The sequence below is a fragment of the Drosophila serrata genome, unplaced genomic scaffold (assembly GCF_035046125.1).
Source record: "Drosophila serrata isolate PLE 108 unplaced genomic scaffold, ASM3504612v1 contig_293, whole genome shotgun sequence".
In the NCBI taxonomy this organism is placed as follows: Eukaryota; Metazoa; Arthropoda; class Insecta; order Diptera; family Drosophilidae; genus Drosophila; species Drosophila serrata.
In genome coordinates, this window is record NW_028257191.1 from 2,638,066 (window position 1) to 2,650,407 (window position 12,342).

At 42.1% G+C, this 12,342-nt stretch overlaps 3 protein-coding genes and 1 long non-coding RNA gene across 5 annotated transcripts; 2 read left to right on the forward strand and 2 right to left on the reverse strand.

Moving 5' to 3' along the window:
* Positions 1 to 5: 5 nt before the first annotated feature.
* Gss2 (Glutathione synthetase 2) lies at positions 6 to 6,617 on the forward strand. Its single transcript, XM_020952768.2, has 8 exons — positions 6 to 149; positions 223 to 438; positions 632 to 844; positions 1,682 to 2,031; positions 5,045 to 5,087; positions 5,150 to 5,388; positions 5,459 to 5,843; positions 6,169 to 6,617. Exons 2-8 carry the CDS (start codon positions 280 to 282, stop codon positions 6,463 to 6,465), a joined length of 1,686 nt encoding a protein of 561 aa, XP_020808427.2. The 5' UTR covers positions 6 to 149; positions 223 to 279; the 3' UTR covers positions 6,466 to 6,617.
* LOC147643113 (uncharacterized) lies at positions 3,036 to 5,078 on the reverse strand. Its single transcript, XR_015272561.1, has 2 exons — positions 4,871 to 5,078; positions 3,036 to 3,697 (listed from the first exon to the last, which is right to left on the reverse strand). It is a non-coding gene; the product is annotated as an uncharacterized LOC147643113 (long non-coding RNA).
* Positions 5,860 to 7,633, reverse strand: LOC110184288 (mitochondrial fission process protein 1). 2 transcript variants are annotated; one of them, XM_020952773.2, is made up of 3 exons: positions 7,343 to 7,633; positions 7,048 to 7,273; positions 5,860 to 6,912 (listed from the first exon to the last, which is right to left on the reverse strand). In XM_020952773.2, the coding sequence occupies exons 1-3, from the start codon at positions 7,443 to 7,445 to the stop codon at positions 6,750 to 6,752; spliced, it is 492 nt and encodes a 163-aa protein (XP_020808432.1). In that variant the 5' UTR covers positions 7,446 to 7,633; the 3' UTR covers positions 5,860 to 6,749. The 2 variants fall into 2 exon arrangements, with proteins under 2 accessions (XP_020808432.1, XP_020808431.1); XM_020952772.2 differs by having other exon boundaries at positions 7,048 to 7,606.
* A 799-nt stretch (positions 7,634 to 8,432) lies between these two features.
* Positions 8,433 to 11,469, forward strand: Vps4 (vacuolar protein sorting 4). Its single transcript, XM_020952774.2, has 5 exons — positions 8,433 to 8,652; positions 9,412 to 9,551; positions 9,608 to 10,469; positions 10,557 to 10,785; positions 10,850 to 11,469. The coding sequence occupies exons 2-5, from the start codon at positions 9,416 to 9,418 to the stop codon at positions 10,949 to 10,951; spliced, it is 1,329 nt and encodes a 442-aa protein (XP_020808433.1). The 5' UTR covers positions 8,433 to 8,652; positions 9,412 to 9,415; the 3' UTR covers positions 10,952 to 11,469.
* The last annotated feature ends 873 nt before the right edge of the window (positions 11,470 to 12,342 follow it).

Genomic DNA, 12,342 nt, shown 5'->3' on the forward strand with positions numbered 1-12,342 from the left:
CGTGAGCGAAAGGCCACAACAACAGCCGCCAACGTTGGAGCGCGTGTGAGTGTTTTTACAGCCGCTGACGAAATAGAGATAGTTCCAGCACACACCAAAGAGCAAGTCGCTCCATACACAGACATTTCAGTGCCCAGCGAGCAGTCCCGGTGAGCAGACATATCCAGACTAGCTTGAGATTGCCATGGAGCTGTTGGACTTATTTACGCTTTCGTTTTGTAGCAGCAGCAGTCCCGTATCCGCCGATCCCCCACAGATCCCATCAACATCATTATCACCATGTCCAGCGAGGCCAACACACCCGTTCTGCCCAACTGCATCCGTCTGCCGCTGCCGGAGGACGAGCTGCTGGAGGTGACGGCCAAGGCCAAGGACTATGCCATCATGCACGGCGCTGCCATGCGTTCCAAGACCGCCTTTAGCCCGGATTCCCTCAACGTAAGACTAGCTTCGTGTGTAGAACTTTCACGGAAAATGGGTCTTCTGTTTTGTATTGATTTTATGATAGTTTTCCCCATGAGCTTTTATATGTATTTTGATATATAAATAGTTTCAAAGTTTCCAAAGTGATTCGAATGTAAATAATACTCCTTAGCAGCTAGTTATTAACTGGACGTGGTTTCTTTTGCAGTTCGCACCCTTCGTGCTGGTTCCATCGTCCTTTCCCCGCAAGGAGTTCGAAAAGGCGGTGGCCCTGCAGCCAATTATTAATCGGTTAATGCACAATGTGGCCCACGACGAGGAGTTCATCACCACAACGCTGGCGGAAACGATCAAGGTGGACGAGTTCACGGCCAATCTGTTCAACATATATCGAAAGGTCCTGGCGCACGGCTTTACCCAGGTGAGATTCAGTCCAAGCATAAACAATCCCCCCCTTTGCCCCCTCGCATAACCTACATCTGAGTCAAGCACCGTATCCGACCATCATCCATCCATCGGGAGCACATCAGCAGGGCGCAGCCAGTGTGGGTTTCTTGCTAGAGAACTCTTTTATTTATTAGGGCTCACAATCTTATCGTCATGCCCGGCACCGCCCCGCCCGGTCCTTCCATAAATCGCCCGGCCAATAGTCATAGCTAAACTCCGGCTCCGGCTCCGTCTCCGAGTTATATAGTCGCTAATCTAGCGTGATTTATGCGAGCATCCTGGACATTTGCAGCTCCTTATCGTGTTGGTTCGCTCAGGAGGTAGCCGCTTGTAGGGCAGCACAGCACAGACCCCATATATATAAATATACATACATATATGTCCCTGACCCCCAAAAAGGCCTAGCCCACTTGCTCTTTCTTGCTATCCTCTCACCTCACACCTTGTACCTTGTTTTTTTTTATGATTATAACATTCATTAATTATTAATTTCCCCCTCAACGAAGTGCGCACAGAAAAAAACTGTTGCTTTAAATCAAAGATGATCACCTAGATTCGTTTTTTTTTTTTTAATGTATAGTCCAAGTTTTTTTCTGTGCCGCAATTCTGTAAAGAATTTCCGCTTTTCTCGTCGTCACAAGTATATATTCCCGTCCCCAAAATAATATCCTAACCCAGCAATTTTGTACAAACAAAAAAAATACTCTTGAAATATCGAAATCTCAATCACAAAATCTGTTGCTCCCATTATTATCCGTCACTCATTGCGCATCGCTATATCTGCTACCATGAAAAATAATACGAATCGAAGAAAATATCGCTGGGAATGCTGCGCAGCGACCTAATGCTGGAGTCTGGCTGTCCGGAGCTATCACCGCGGGCCCAGCGTCCGGCGGCTGGTGAGGATTTGGATTTGGACTGTGTGGCTGTGGATGCGGATATGGCTGTAAATGCTGTGGGGACTGCTGCAGCTGGCACTGGCACTGGCAGGAAGGTAGTAGCGGCGGCGGCGGAAGCGAGCACGGAGCAGGAGGAGGAGCAACTGAAGCAAAAAGTGGCCAATACCATTCAGTCCGCTTACTGCTGCTGGAAACAAGTCGAGATCAATACAATAGCTTCGGGCTTTGGCCATTTGGGACCAGCAAGTAAAACCATACAAAGGTGCTGTGTCCACCACTGCCACCATCATCACTTCTCAGCTCTCATCTCCTAGTAGAGCTGGAAAATATCGAAGTTTTTAATGTTTTTTGTATTGAAATAATCGTTTTTAAGGCGATAAACATTGATTTGTTCTATATTTGTATACAAAATGTAAGATTTTTGATTTTAAATTGATAAACCTTGATGTTTTCAATCATCAAAGTTAATTTGCAGTTGATTTTCTTTGATGTTGCTTTTGCAATAATGTATAAATTGCAGATTTCAATGATTTTGTATACAGAAAAGTCAATTCTAAACGATATTTTCCAAGCTCTAACTCAAAATTTATTACTATCATAAAACCCACTCTCATTGCATATTCCTGCATTGCTTGAACCCTCAGCCTAACCACACACTCACACACAAATTAACACCTAGATCCAGAGACTATCCTTTATATTGATTTTGCGAAGAGTTTTAAAAGATTTAAAGCATTGTCCGAGTTCTGTATTATTGAAAAATCAAATCTCTTGATATCTCTTAATTAAATAATTAAGTAGAACTCGAAACCAATACGTATAATTTATAAAATTCAACTATATTTCTTTGATCATCTTGTGTTGCTGTGTGTGCGAGTGTTTGGTGCTTGTAGTGTCCTTGTATCTTAATTGCTGTGTTGATCAATTCTTTCCAATTTTATATATATATATAGTTATTATATATATTTGTATGTATGTAGCTGCTGATAATCTGCCTGAATGCCTTTAATTATCCTTGCGAATGTTGCGTAGTTAATTAATTGTGAATTTTATACATCGCCGCCGCCTGTTGCCTGTTGCCTTCCGTCTCCTGACCTCTTGATCCGCTGCCTTCTGCTTTTCTGCACCTGCCACCTGCTCCTAATCTAACCGAAGCCAAGCCATTGCCTCTACACTTTTCCCTCCCCCATTTAAAGTCTCCTAGTACGGGTCCCATTTTCCAGATAGCTTTCGAGGGTTTCCATCAAGAAATACCGGAAAAAGGTGTCAGAAAGTATTTATAATTATATTTAAAAATTTGTTTAAAGTATAAGAATATTGTAGTAATAAATAATCAAGTGTTATAGTATATTATTTATAATACTGATTGTTATAAATGCTTTTAGACACACCTTAGATTAGATTTCATATTTAATCAATCAATCAAAGCTATTTTTCCAAGCAGATAGCATAAATTAAATTCCAAGAGTAGTTTATAATACATGGTCCCCCCAAAAGAAGTTAGATATTAAATCAATATACATACGTTTCAAGGTCATATTTTGGAACCACCCTCCCACCTATAGATAGGGCCCCAGGGGGGGACTATGGGTCTGATATAGATACGTTAACGCCTGTTAATTGTTTGGTTAGAGCGGAGCCGGGCGATGATAACACCGGGTGTGCACCTTTCAGGTGCAAAACTATACACACACATTCATATTTATTTGATTGGGGTTTAATTACAAACTCTGGAGAGTCAGGAAACTGATCTCTGATGCCTGAAATCCATCTGGTTAGCTCGGCTTAGCTGGAAATTCCCATAAAGCATCAACTCGTGTACAGTATTTTGTTTTAAACAATTTATTTGTAGTTATGTTTACTCAATTGTTGGGCTCTGGCATGACGTAAACATATTTTTGAACAGATTAGAGCCGAGTGGGTGTCAGCTGCTGTTAATGATGACGGGATAAAAAAATGGGAAATAAAAAACTCGTTACTCATAATTACATTGTGAAATGCATGCAGCCAGCAGATAAGGTTTCAAATTAGCTTAAAAAATACTATTTATATCTTTTAAATGTTTTAATCATGAAGAATTCAACTCAAGTTCCTATTATATTTTTCTAGAACTCAAAATAATATACTAACATTCTATTTGAAGTCGATAAACATAGATCTTATAGATTATAATGGAAGCAAGCTAGGTTTTCCATATTTTCGTACACAAAAATATCTATTTTCAATCTATAAACATTGATGCCTTTTGTAATATAGCTAATTTTTTAATTCAGGAGTTACTGCTGCAGATAGGGGGAATTTTAAAGCACCGACTCATTGTACCATCTTCCACCTTTAATAAGATATTACCACCATTATTTCTCGCCCTCTCTCTTGCTCCCTATATCGTTAAATGATATATGAAATGATGATACTTGTGTTATCCTCTCTCATCCTAAATTTAAGACCTTACACGGACGGGGATCACAACTACCCAACCCTACCCTACCTTACCCTACCTATATATATTATATATATTTTTTTGATAACCAAACCGCTTGTATTATGTAGTTACGTTTAAGGGTTTTGCTGCTGTAACGCACCTAATGTATATATAATGTATAATGATCATAATTGCAGGCTTATAGCATCGGTCTGTTGCGATCCGACTATATGGCACACGTGTACGAGGACTGTGCGATAAAGCAGGTCGAGATCAACACGGTGGCCTCCAGTTTCGCTGGCATTGCCACCCAATTGGTGCCGCAGCAGAAGTATTAAGCGCTCTTCTCTCTCTCTCACACAACCTCCCACTATCTCACTCTCTCTTAATCAAACGCACGAATGCACAACACACACAAAAGAAAAAGAAAACACCTCAGAACATACCTCCCTCTCACCCATGCACGCACTGGATCAGTTTTTATTAAACACTGATCACTGATTGCACCTGCAGTTCATGTCTCTATCTCTTTTTATTGGTCGTTGAATTTGATTTGCATGCGTTTAATAACTGGTTCTAAACTCGCCCTGTCTCTGTCCCCTTCCGCATTGCTGTAGCTTTACCATTTTCCTGTAACTGCCCAGTAACTCTAATTACTACTACCCCCTCTCATCGTCACCTGTGGTTTTGGCCTCAGTAATTAACCCATCCACCGATACATTTGTTGTTGTTTGTTGCTGTTGTTTTGTTTGTTGTTATTTGGGTCTAGAGAGGCAATAGCAGAATTTTGTTAACCAGTCTCTTTCTGTTCCGGCTGCTCCTCCTCGTCGTCGTCATCATCACCCACTTGCAGATTTGTACTTAGTGAGCTGGGACATGCGGATAAGCTGCACAATGTAAGTATTTTTCTTATTAAAATGTATTCAAAACCTTTACTTAATTAAATACTCTACAACAGATGCCGAACAACAATGCCCTCGCTGGACTCTGCGACGGCATGGTCAAGGCCTGGGACATTTATGGCAAGCCCAAGGCAGTCATCCTGTTCATCATCGAGGACGTGTCCTATAACATTTGTGATCAGCGTTTCCATGAGTTCTACATTCGGGAGACCTATCCGCACATCAAGGTACTGCGCCGCACCCTCACCGATGTCCACAAAGAGGGCAAGCTGGGCCAGTCCAAGGAGTTGCTACTGTAAGTGAGAAAGAGAACTTAAAATATATATCAAAGCATATTCTATAATTTTATATCATCCTTACTGCAGTGGCAATCTGGAGGTGGCCGTCATCTATTTCCGTGCTGGCTACGAGCCCGGTCACTACCACTCGCAGGCCGAGTGGGATGCCCGCTATTTGATGGAGACATCTTTGGCCATCAAGTGTCCATCGATTCATTATCATTTGGCTGGGACCAAGAAGGTGCAACAGGCTCTGGCTCAGCCGGCCGTATTGGAGCGCTTCATCAATGATCCGGATGAGATTAAGGCCGTGGGCAAGATCTTTACGGGTCTGTATTCCCTGGACGACAATGAGGCAGGCAATGCCACCTACGAGATGGCTTTGCGTACTCCCGAAAAGTTTGTGCTGAAGCCCCAGCGAGAAGGTGGCGGCAATAATGTGTACGGTGTGGATATTCCCGATGCCCTCAAGGTGAGTTAAATGTATATTTTTCTCTTTACTTAGTATATTTATTGAATATCTTCTTGGCAATAATTGACTAATAATCATAATCTTTAGGAATTTAGAGTAAGCGCAAGAGATATCTCTATTTAAACTTGTATTTTATACTTTGCGTTAAAGCTTTTTGTCTTTCATTCGTTAACTTTTTCTAGAATAATGGAAATAAGCTTTGTAATAATACAATTAATATTCTATTCATAAAGAAAATATAAGAAATATTAAGGCATTATATTTGTAGGAATCGAATACTGTCCAAAGTATCTGGAATATATAGTTTCATCTTCTTTTTTTACAGCGCATGTCGCGCGTGGAGCGCTCCGCCTGGATCCTGATGGACCTCATCCACCCGCCGCTGACCAAGGGCTATATGGTGCGTCCTGGAGGCGATATGCCGCCCCAGATCGTTGATATGGTCTCTGAGCTGGGCATCTTCGGTGTGGTGATCGGGGATGCCGAGCATATTGTCCATAACTACCAGGCGGGACACATGCTGCGCACGAAGCTCTCGACGGCCAATGAGGGCGGTGTGGCCGCCGGTCTGGGCGCTCTCGACAGTCCCTATTTGATCGATAGCGATGACGAGCAGAACTAGAGAGATTCCGGACAGTCCTACGGGATCGCATGGCATTCCATCCTGTTGCCTCAATATTATTATATATATTATGTATAAAGGATTATTTTTGTAATTGTTTCCCCCCGCTCCGCGCCCCAAAAAAGTGCAATAATAAACAAAATGTAAAGGTAGCTGGATTCTTGGGTTAAAGCTCAGCTAGGCTACAGTTAATACAAACGGTTTCGAACCTGAAAACTCATCTATCACCGGGATATTAGTATATGCGCTGGCGGGTCCTCGCTGCTCCTCCAATGAGTTATCGACTATCTCACCACCCTGCGGAAAGTGGCATCCATTAAGCGATCCACAAGGCTATCAATGGGATGGATGATCAGCGGAATGCTGACCAGACCCACCAGCGTGGGCACGGTCTTGAGGACGGCCACGGGAGCCCGAGTAAGGAGTGAACGCGTGGCCCAGGTGATACTATGAATGGAAAAATAAACGCTATATATACGGTAAAGTGGAACTAAAGCCCTAGCCATTGCATAATAAATAATAACTTATAATTATACCGATACAAATAATAAATCTACTATAATAAATCTTGTTTCTACACACCGATTGATGACCAGTCCGGGTATGGCCACGGAGGCCATCATCTGCCAGGCGAATACATCCGCGCCCTTGATGGCCACCTCTTTGGTGGATGCCCCCTCCATTTGGAGGCGCAGCGCCTTGTCGAAGGTGTCCGTGCAGACGTAACCGATGGCCATGCCGTATGAGGCTGCCACCAGAGATTTGGGCACCAGCGGGCGGAAGGATTCTCCAATTTCGTTGCTATAACCTGTGGACACATCACCAACATCAGTCTTCTGTGAATTCTTGCCAGAATCGGGCACATCGATTCTCTCACCCATATAGCGGATGAAGGTGTCCCGGTAGATGTCCACCTCCTGTGTCTTGTGTATGGTGTCCTTGCTGTCGCCGCGCCTTATAAATTGCTTGTCCTCCGACATCGTGCTGCTCAGTGTTATTCCCCGTGTGTTGTTAGTATCTATTTATATTTATATATTAATTTTTATTTGGTTATTATCGTTTGTGTTATGTGTTGTTTGTGATGAGCTTTTTTATGAGTCTGTTGTCGGCGCTGCCTGCTGTCAGCTGTTGTCGGATCAGCGCCGCCAACTGGTTTTTAGTTCAACAAAGAAAAGCGCTGCCAACTGGTTTTAAATGCATTAAATCAAAGTTAAAAAATTTCATAACTCAGCCACAAATGCACTAATTTCACTTCGGAAAACGTTCCTATGTTAGTTTTTTTAAGGTTAATAAATCTGCATACTCAATTAAAATTTTTAAAACATTTAAATTTTTTGTCAAAAAAATTGTGAAAAATTTTTTTCTTTCCTTTATGGCTAGAAAGGTTCGCCTATTGATGCTGATCAAGAATATATATGATTTATAGGGTCGGAAATGACTCCTTCACATCGTTACAAGCTCCTGGCTAAGATATACACCCTGCAATGATATTCATTTTTGAAGGAAAAAAATATGGGAAAAAATTTGAACAAATTAAAGAAAATAAACAAGATAATAATAATTATTAAATCTTCGTTAATATTTTACATATTTAATTGTTATTTATGTTTGTCAATATCACATATAAAACTACATCATTTACATAGTAAAAAGCGGAACTCTAACACTGATTCAAATAAAACCTTAAAATCACGATTTTAATACTATTTTATGTCACTAAGTTTTGCTAAATAAACAACATACATATATTCATTCCAGTTATGATGTTTTTAAAAGTTTATACCTCGAATAAAGTATATTTTAAAATAAATATATGATAAATATCCAACTTAACAGAAATTTCTCCTATTTAAATTAACTTTTAGTCATATCTACTAGCACTTGAATTAAAAAATATATAAAGTTTTGGTCAGACACCTATAATTTTCGAATTAATAATATATTTTAAAAGCGCGCAAAAAATGTTTGTTGGGTGCATCACAGCTGGCCTTCGCTCAATGCATGGCATTTCGGCCACATATCTCGACGGTCACACTTGCAAATAAAAAAAAAACAAGACGTCGTCATTCGCGTTGGAATTCCACAAAAATAGTTAAGTTTTCGTTTTGTTTAACACCTGTCGAACCTGCCAGCCAGATAGCCAGCGACAGATTGCCTGGATTGCGGAGCAAGTTAGCCAGCATAAATGTGAGTAATCTGGACTAGAAGCGCATCGCAGCAGCGTCACCGCCTTGGCAATTTGTTTTTGTCAATGCCGCCGCCGCTGGACAGAGCAGAGCAGAGCAGCGAGTATTAGTCATGCACAGAAATTCGATTTTGCTACGCGAACTGCGTCACCGCAGGACCCTGCCGCTGAGATGTTTGGAGGATTCTTTCAGAGGATTGGGTAACCATATCTGAAGAGACTCATGCCCAATGGCGGGGGCGGGAGTGCCTTGGAGGCGGAGGCTGAAACCGACGTTTTTCTTCTCTTTTCGGGGGATTAATTAGATGCCCAGAGTTTTGAGGGGAGGCGCTCCCCTAAAACATATAAGATGTATATTGTTATGTGCTTAGGTGGGTAGATATAGGGTATCGTTCGGTTAAATATTGGTGTTGATATATGTAGATAATATGCTTTTTATTTATGTTTATTGTTAGAGTTGATTAGAGTTGAGAATCGGTATTAAAGAAGCATTTCAACTGCGACAGCTCAATAAAAAGCGTCTCTTAGAAACACCTTAAGGTTCTTACAAAACGTTCAGTTGGGATTCCAGAAAGTATACTAATTCTAGGAACCTATACCATTGTACAAACAACTGATAAACAATGAGTATTTATGCTTAAACAAATATACCCTAAGGAACCTTAACTCTCTGGGAAACCCCCAAGCCTGAGGTGTCGTCACCCTGCAAGAGTAAACTGAAAATTACCTTAACTAACTCTCTACTTATTATGTTCCTTTAGCAAAATGGCAGCCGGAACCACTCTACAGAAGGCCATTGATCTGGTGACCAAGGCCACCGAAGAGGATCGCAACAAGAACTATGCCGAGGCCCTGCGCCTGTACGAGCACGGCGTGGAGTACTTCTTGCACACCATCAAATGTGAGTGAAACCAATAATTCTTATCCAGATTCTCATACTAAAATTCTCCCAACCAGATGAGGCGCAGGGTGAGAAAGCCAAGGATTCGATACGCGCCAAGTGCCTGCAGTATCTGGATCGGGCCGAGAAGCTTAAGGAATACTTGAAGAAGGGCAAGAAGAAACCGATTAAGGAGGGCGGCGAGTCCAGTGCCAAGGATGATAAGGACAAGAAGAGTGACAGTGATGACGAGGATGGTGATGATCCCGAGAAGAAGAAGCTGCAGAGCAAGCTGGAGGGCGCCATTGTCATAGAGAAACCGGAGGTCAAGTGGTCCGATGTCGCCGGCCTGGATGCCGCTAAGGAAGCACTTAAGGAGGCCGTCATTCTGCCGATCAAATTCCCGCAGCTCTTCACCGGCAAGCGTATACCGTGGAAGGGTATCCTGCTCTTCGGACCACCCGGTACGGGTAAATCCTATCTGGCCAAGGCCGTGGCCACCGAGGCCAACCGTTCCACATTCTTCTCGGTATCCAGCTCGGATTTAATGTCCAAGTGGCTGGGCGAGTCCGAGAAGCTGGTCAAGAATCTCTTCGAGCTGGCCCGCCAGCACAAGCCCTCGATCATCTTCATCGACGAAATCGATTCGATGTGCTCGGCGAGATCGGACAATGAGAACGACAGTGTGCGTCGCATCAAGACCGAGTTCCTGGTACAGATGCAGGGCGTGGGCAACGATACCGATGGCATTCTCGTGCTGGGCGCCACCAATATACCCTGGGTCCTGGACTCGGCCATCCGGCGACGTTTCGAGAAGCGCATCTACATTCCCCTGCCGGAGGCACATGCCCGCCTCGTCATGTTCAAGATCCATTTGGGAAACACCACGCACGTGCTGACCGAGCAGGATCTCAAGGAGCTAGCTGGCAAGACCGAAGGGTAAGGTTTTTGTGACTGTAAAGAAGAGAAGAGGCGAAGCACTAACCCTTGTATTTCGAACTAATTCCTTTTGTTTGTTGCCTTCAGGTACTCTGGCGCGGATATATCGATCGTGGTGCGTGATGCTCTGATGGAACCAGTGCGTAAAGTCCAAACGGCCACACATTTCAAGAGGGTAACTGGCCCGAGTCCCACCAACAAGGATGAGATTGTCAACGACCTGCTGGTTCCCTGCTCGCCCGGTGACGAGGGCGCCGTTGAAATGAACTGGATGGATGTGCCCAGCGACAAGCTCTTCGAACCGCCCGTGACCATGGTTGTTACCATTTATTTATATATTTATTTCCCTTAAATAATATTGTTTTGTTTTGTGCTTGCAGCGCGACATGTTAAAGTCCTTGTCGCGTACGAAACCCACTGTGAACGATGACGATTTGAAGAAGCTGCGCAAATTCACAGAGGATTTTGGCCAGGAGGGCTAGACGCACTCGAGAGAGGGCTTAAGAGATCACCGCCGCCAGAAGTGGCGTCAGCACCACCAGCTCTAATTGTAATTGTTGCCTATTGCATAAATTCAAAAAACACGTTTTACTTCTGGCTCTCCTTAAAATATTTCCCGTTTCCTTTTCTATTTTTTTTTCTTGTGATTTTTAATTTTTATTTTATATATACGATATGTATGCGCGTGCGAAACATGTTTGAAATTGTAACTCAATAGAGTGACAGGGAGATGCGGAGAGAGAGACCCAGTATGGGAAGGGATTGTTGTAATCACAAAGTCAATGTATTTTTGTACTCTTAAATGTTAAGCGAGATGAGTAGAGGAGCCCTCAGTCCGCATTGACTTGCCACTGGATCGCATCGAAAGCAAAAACAGCAGCAGGGAGCAGAGGCAGTAGCAGGAACAGGAGCCGCAGGAGGAGTTAGTGCAGCGCCCAGCCCCAAAAACCTATTTAAAAATGTAACGTACCAGAAATAAAAACAAAAATTGTATACATAACTCCAGGCACGGGCCAGACAGCCCAAGAATGCCAATTTGCCATTGCTTGGCTGGGAATACCCTCCGGTACAGTTGACCCAGTTTTAATAGAAGCCACACCAGGTGGGTGGGAAGCGGAGCACCAGAGAGAGAAGAGAGAGCCTCGATCGGGAGCCTGAAGAATGCCATGCCCTACATGCAATATGATAGGATCTTTAAGTGCCGCCAACACTCATGTTTCTGTTTACCAAACAGTGGGACAAGCATTATAACTAACAAATTAAAAAAAAATAAATCCACAAAACTTAAAGCGGGTACATTGTATATTATTTGAAGCGTAATATTGGCTTTGTCGTGCTTTTTTTAATCGAATAACTATATATTTTTCTATACGAAGGCCTAATAAATATAGATTATAAAATTATATTTTTCATTCATAGTTTAAACATTGTTTTGCAACGTTTAAATAAATAAATATATAATTTAATTAAAAAGAAAGATATATGCATATGTTGCCGCTATGATTTCTGTACTTTTCCAAACCAAAATTTTAGCTACATTTTTTATATAATTGAAATGGTATTATAATTTTACGCTGTGAAGGAATCATATCCGACCCTATAAATCATATATTTTCTTGATAAGCATCAACAGGCGAATTTTTCTGGCCATATCGGAAGAAACAAAAATTTTGCCATTTTTTTCAACATTTTATAAGGGGTTACATCGTTAAAATTTTCAAAATTCCACAAAAATTTTAATTGTATTTTTTATTAAACAAAGTATGCAGATTTTTAAATCTAATAATAACTAACTTAGGAAAACTTTCCGAATTGAAATTAATGCATTTTTGGCTTCGTTATAAGGTTTTAAAACTTTGCTTTGTCGTTAAAA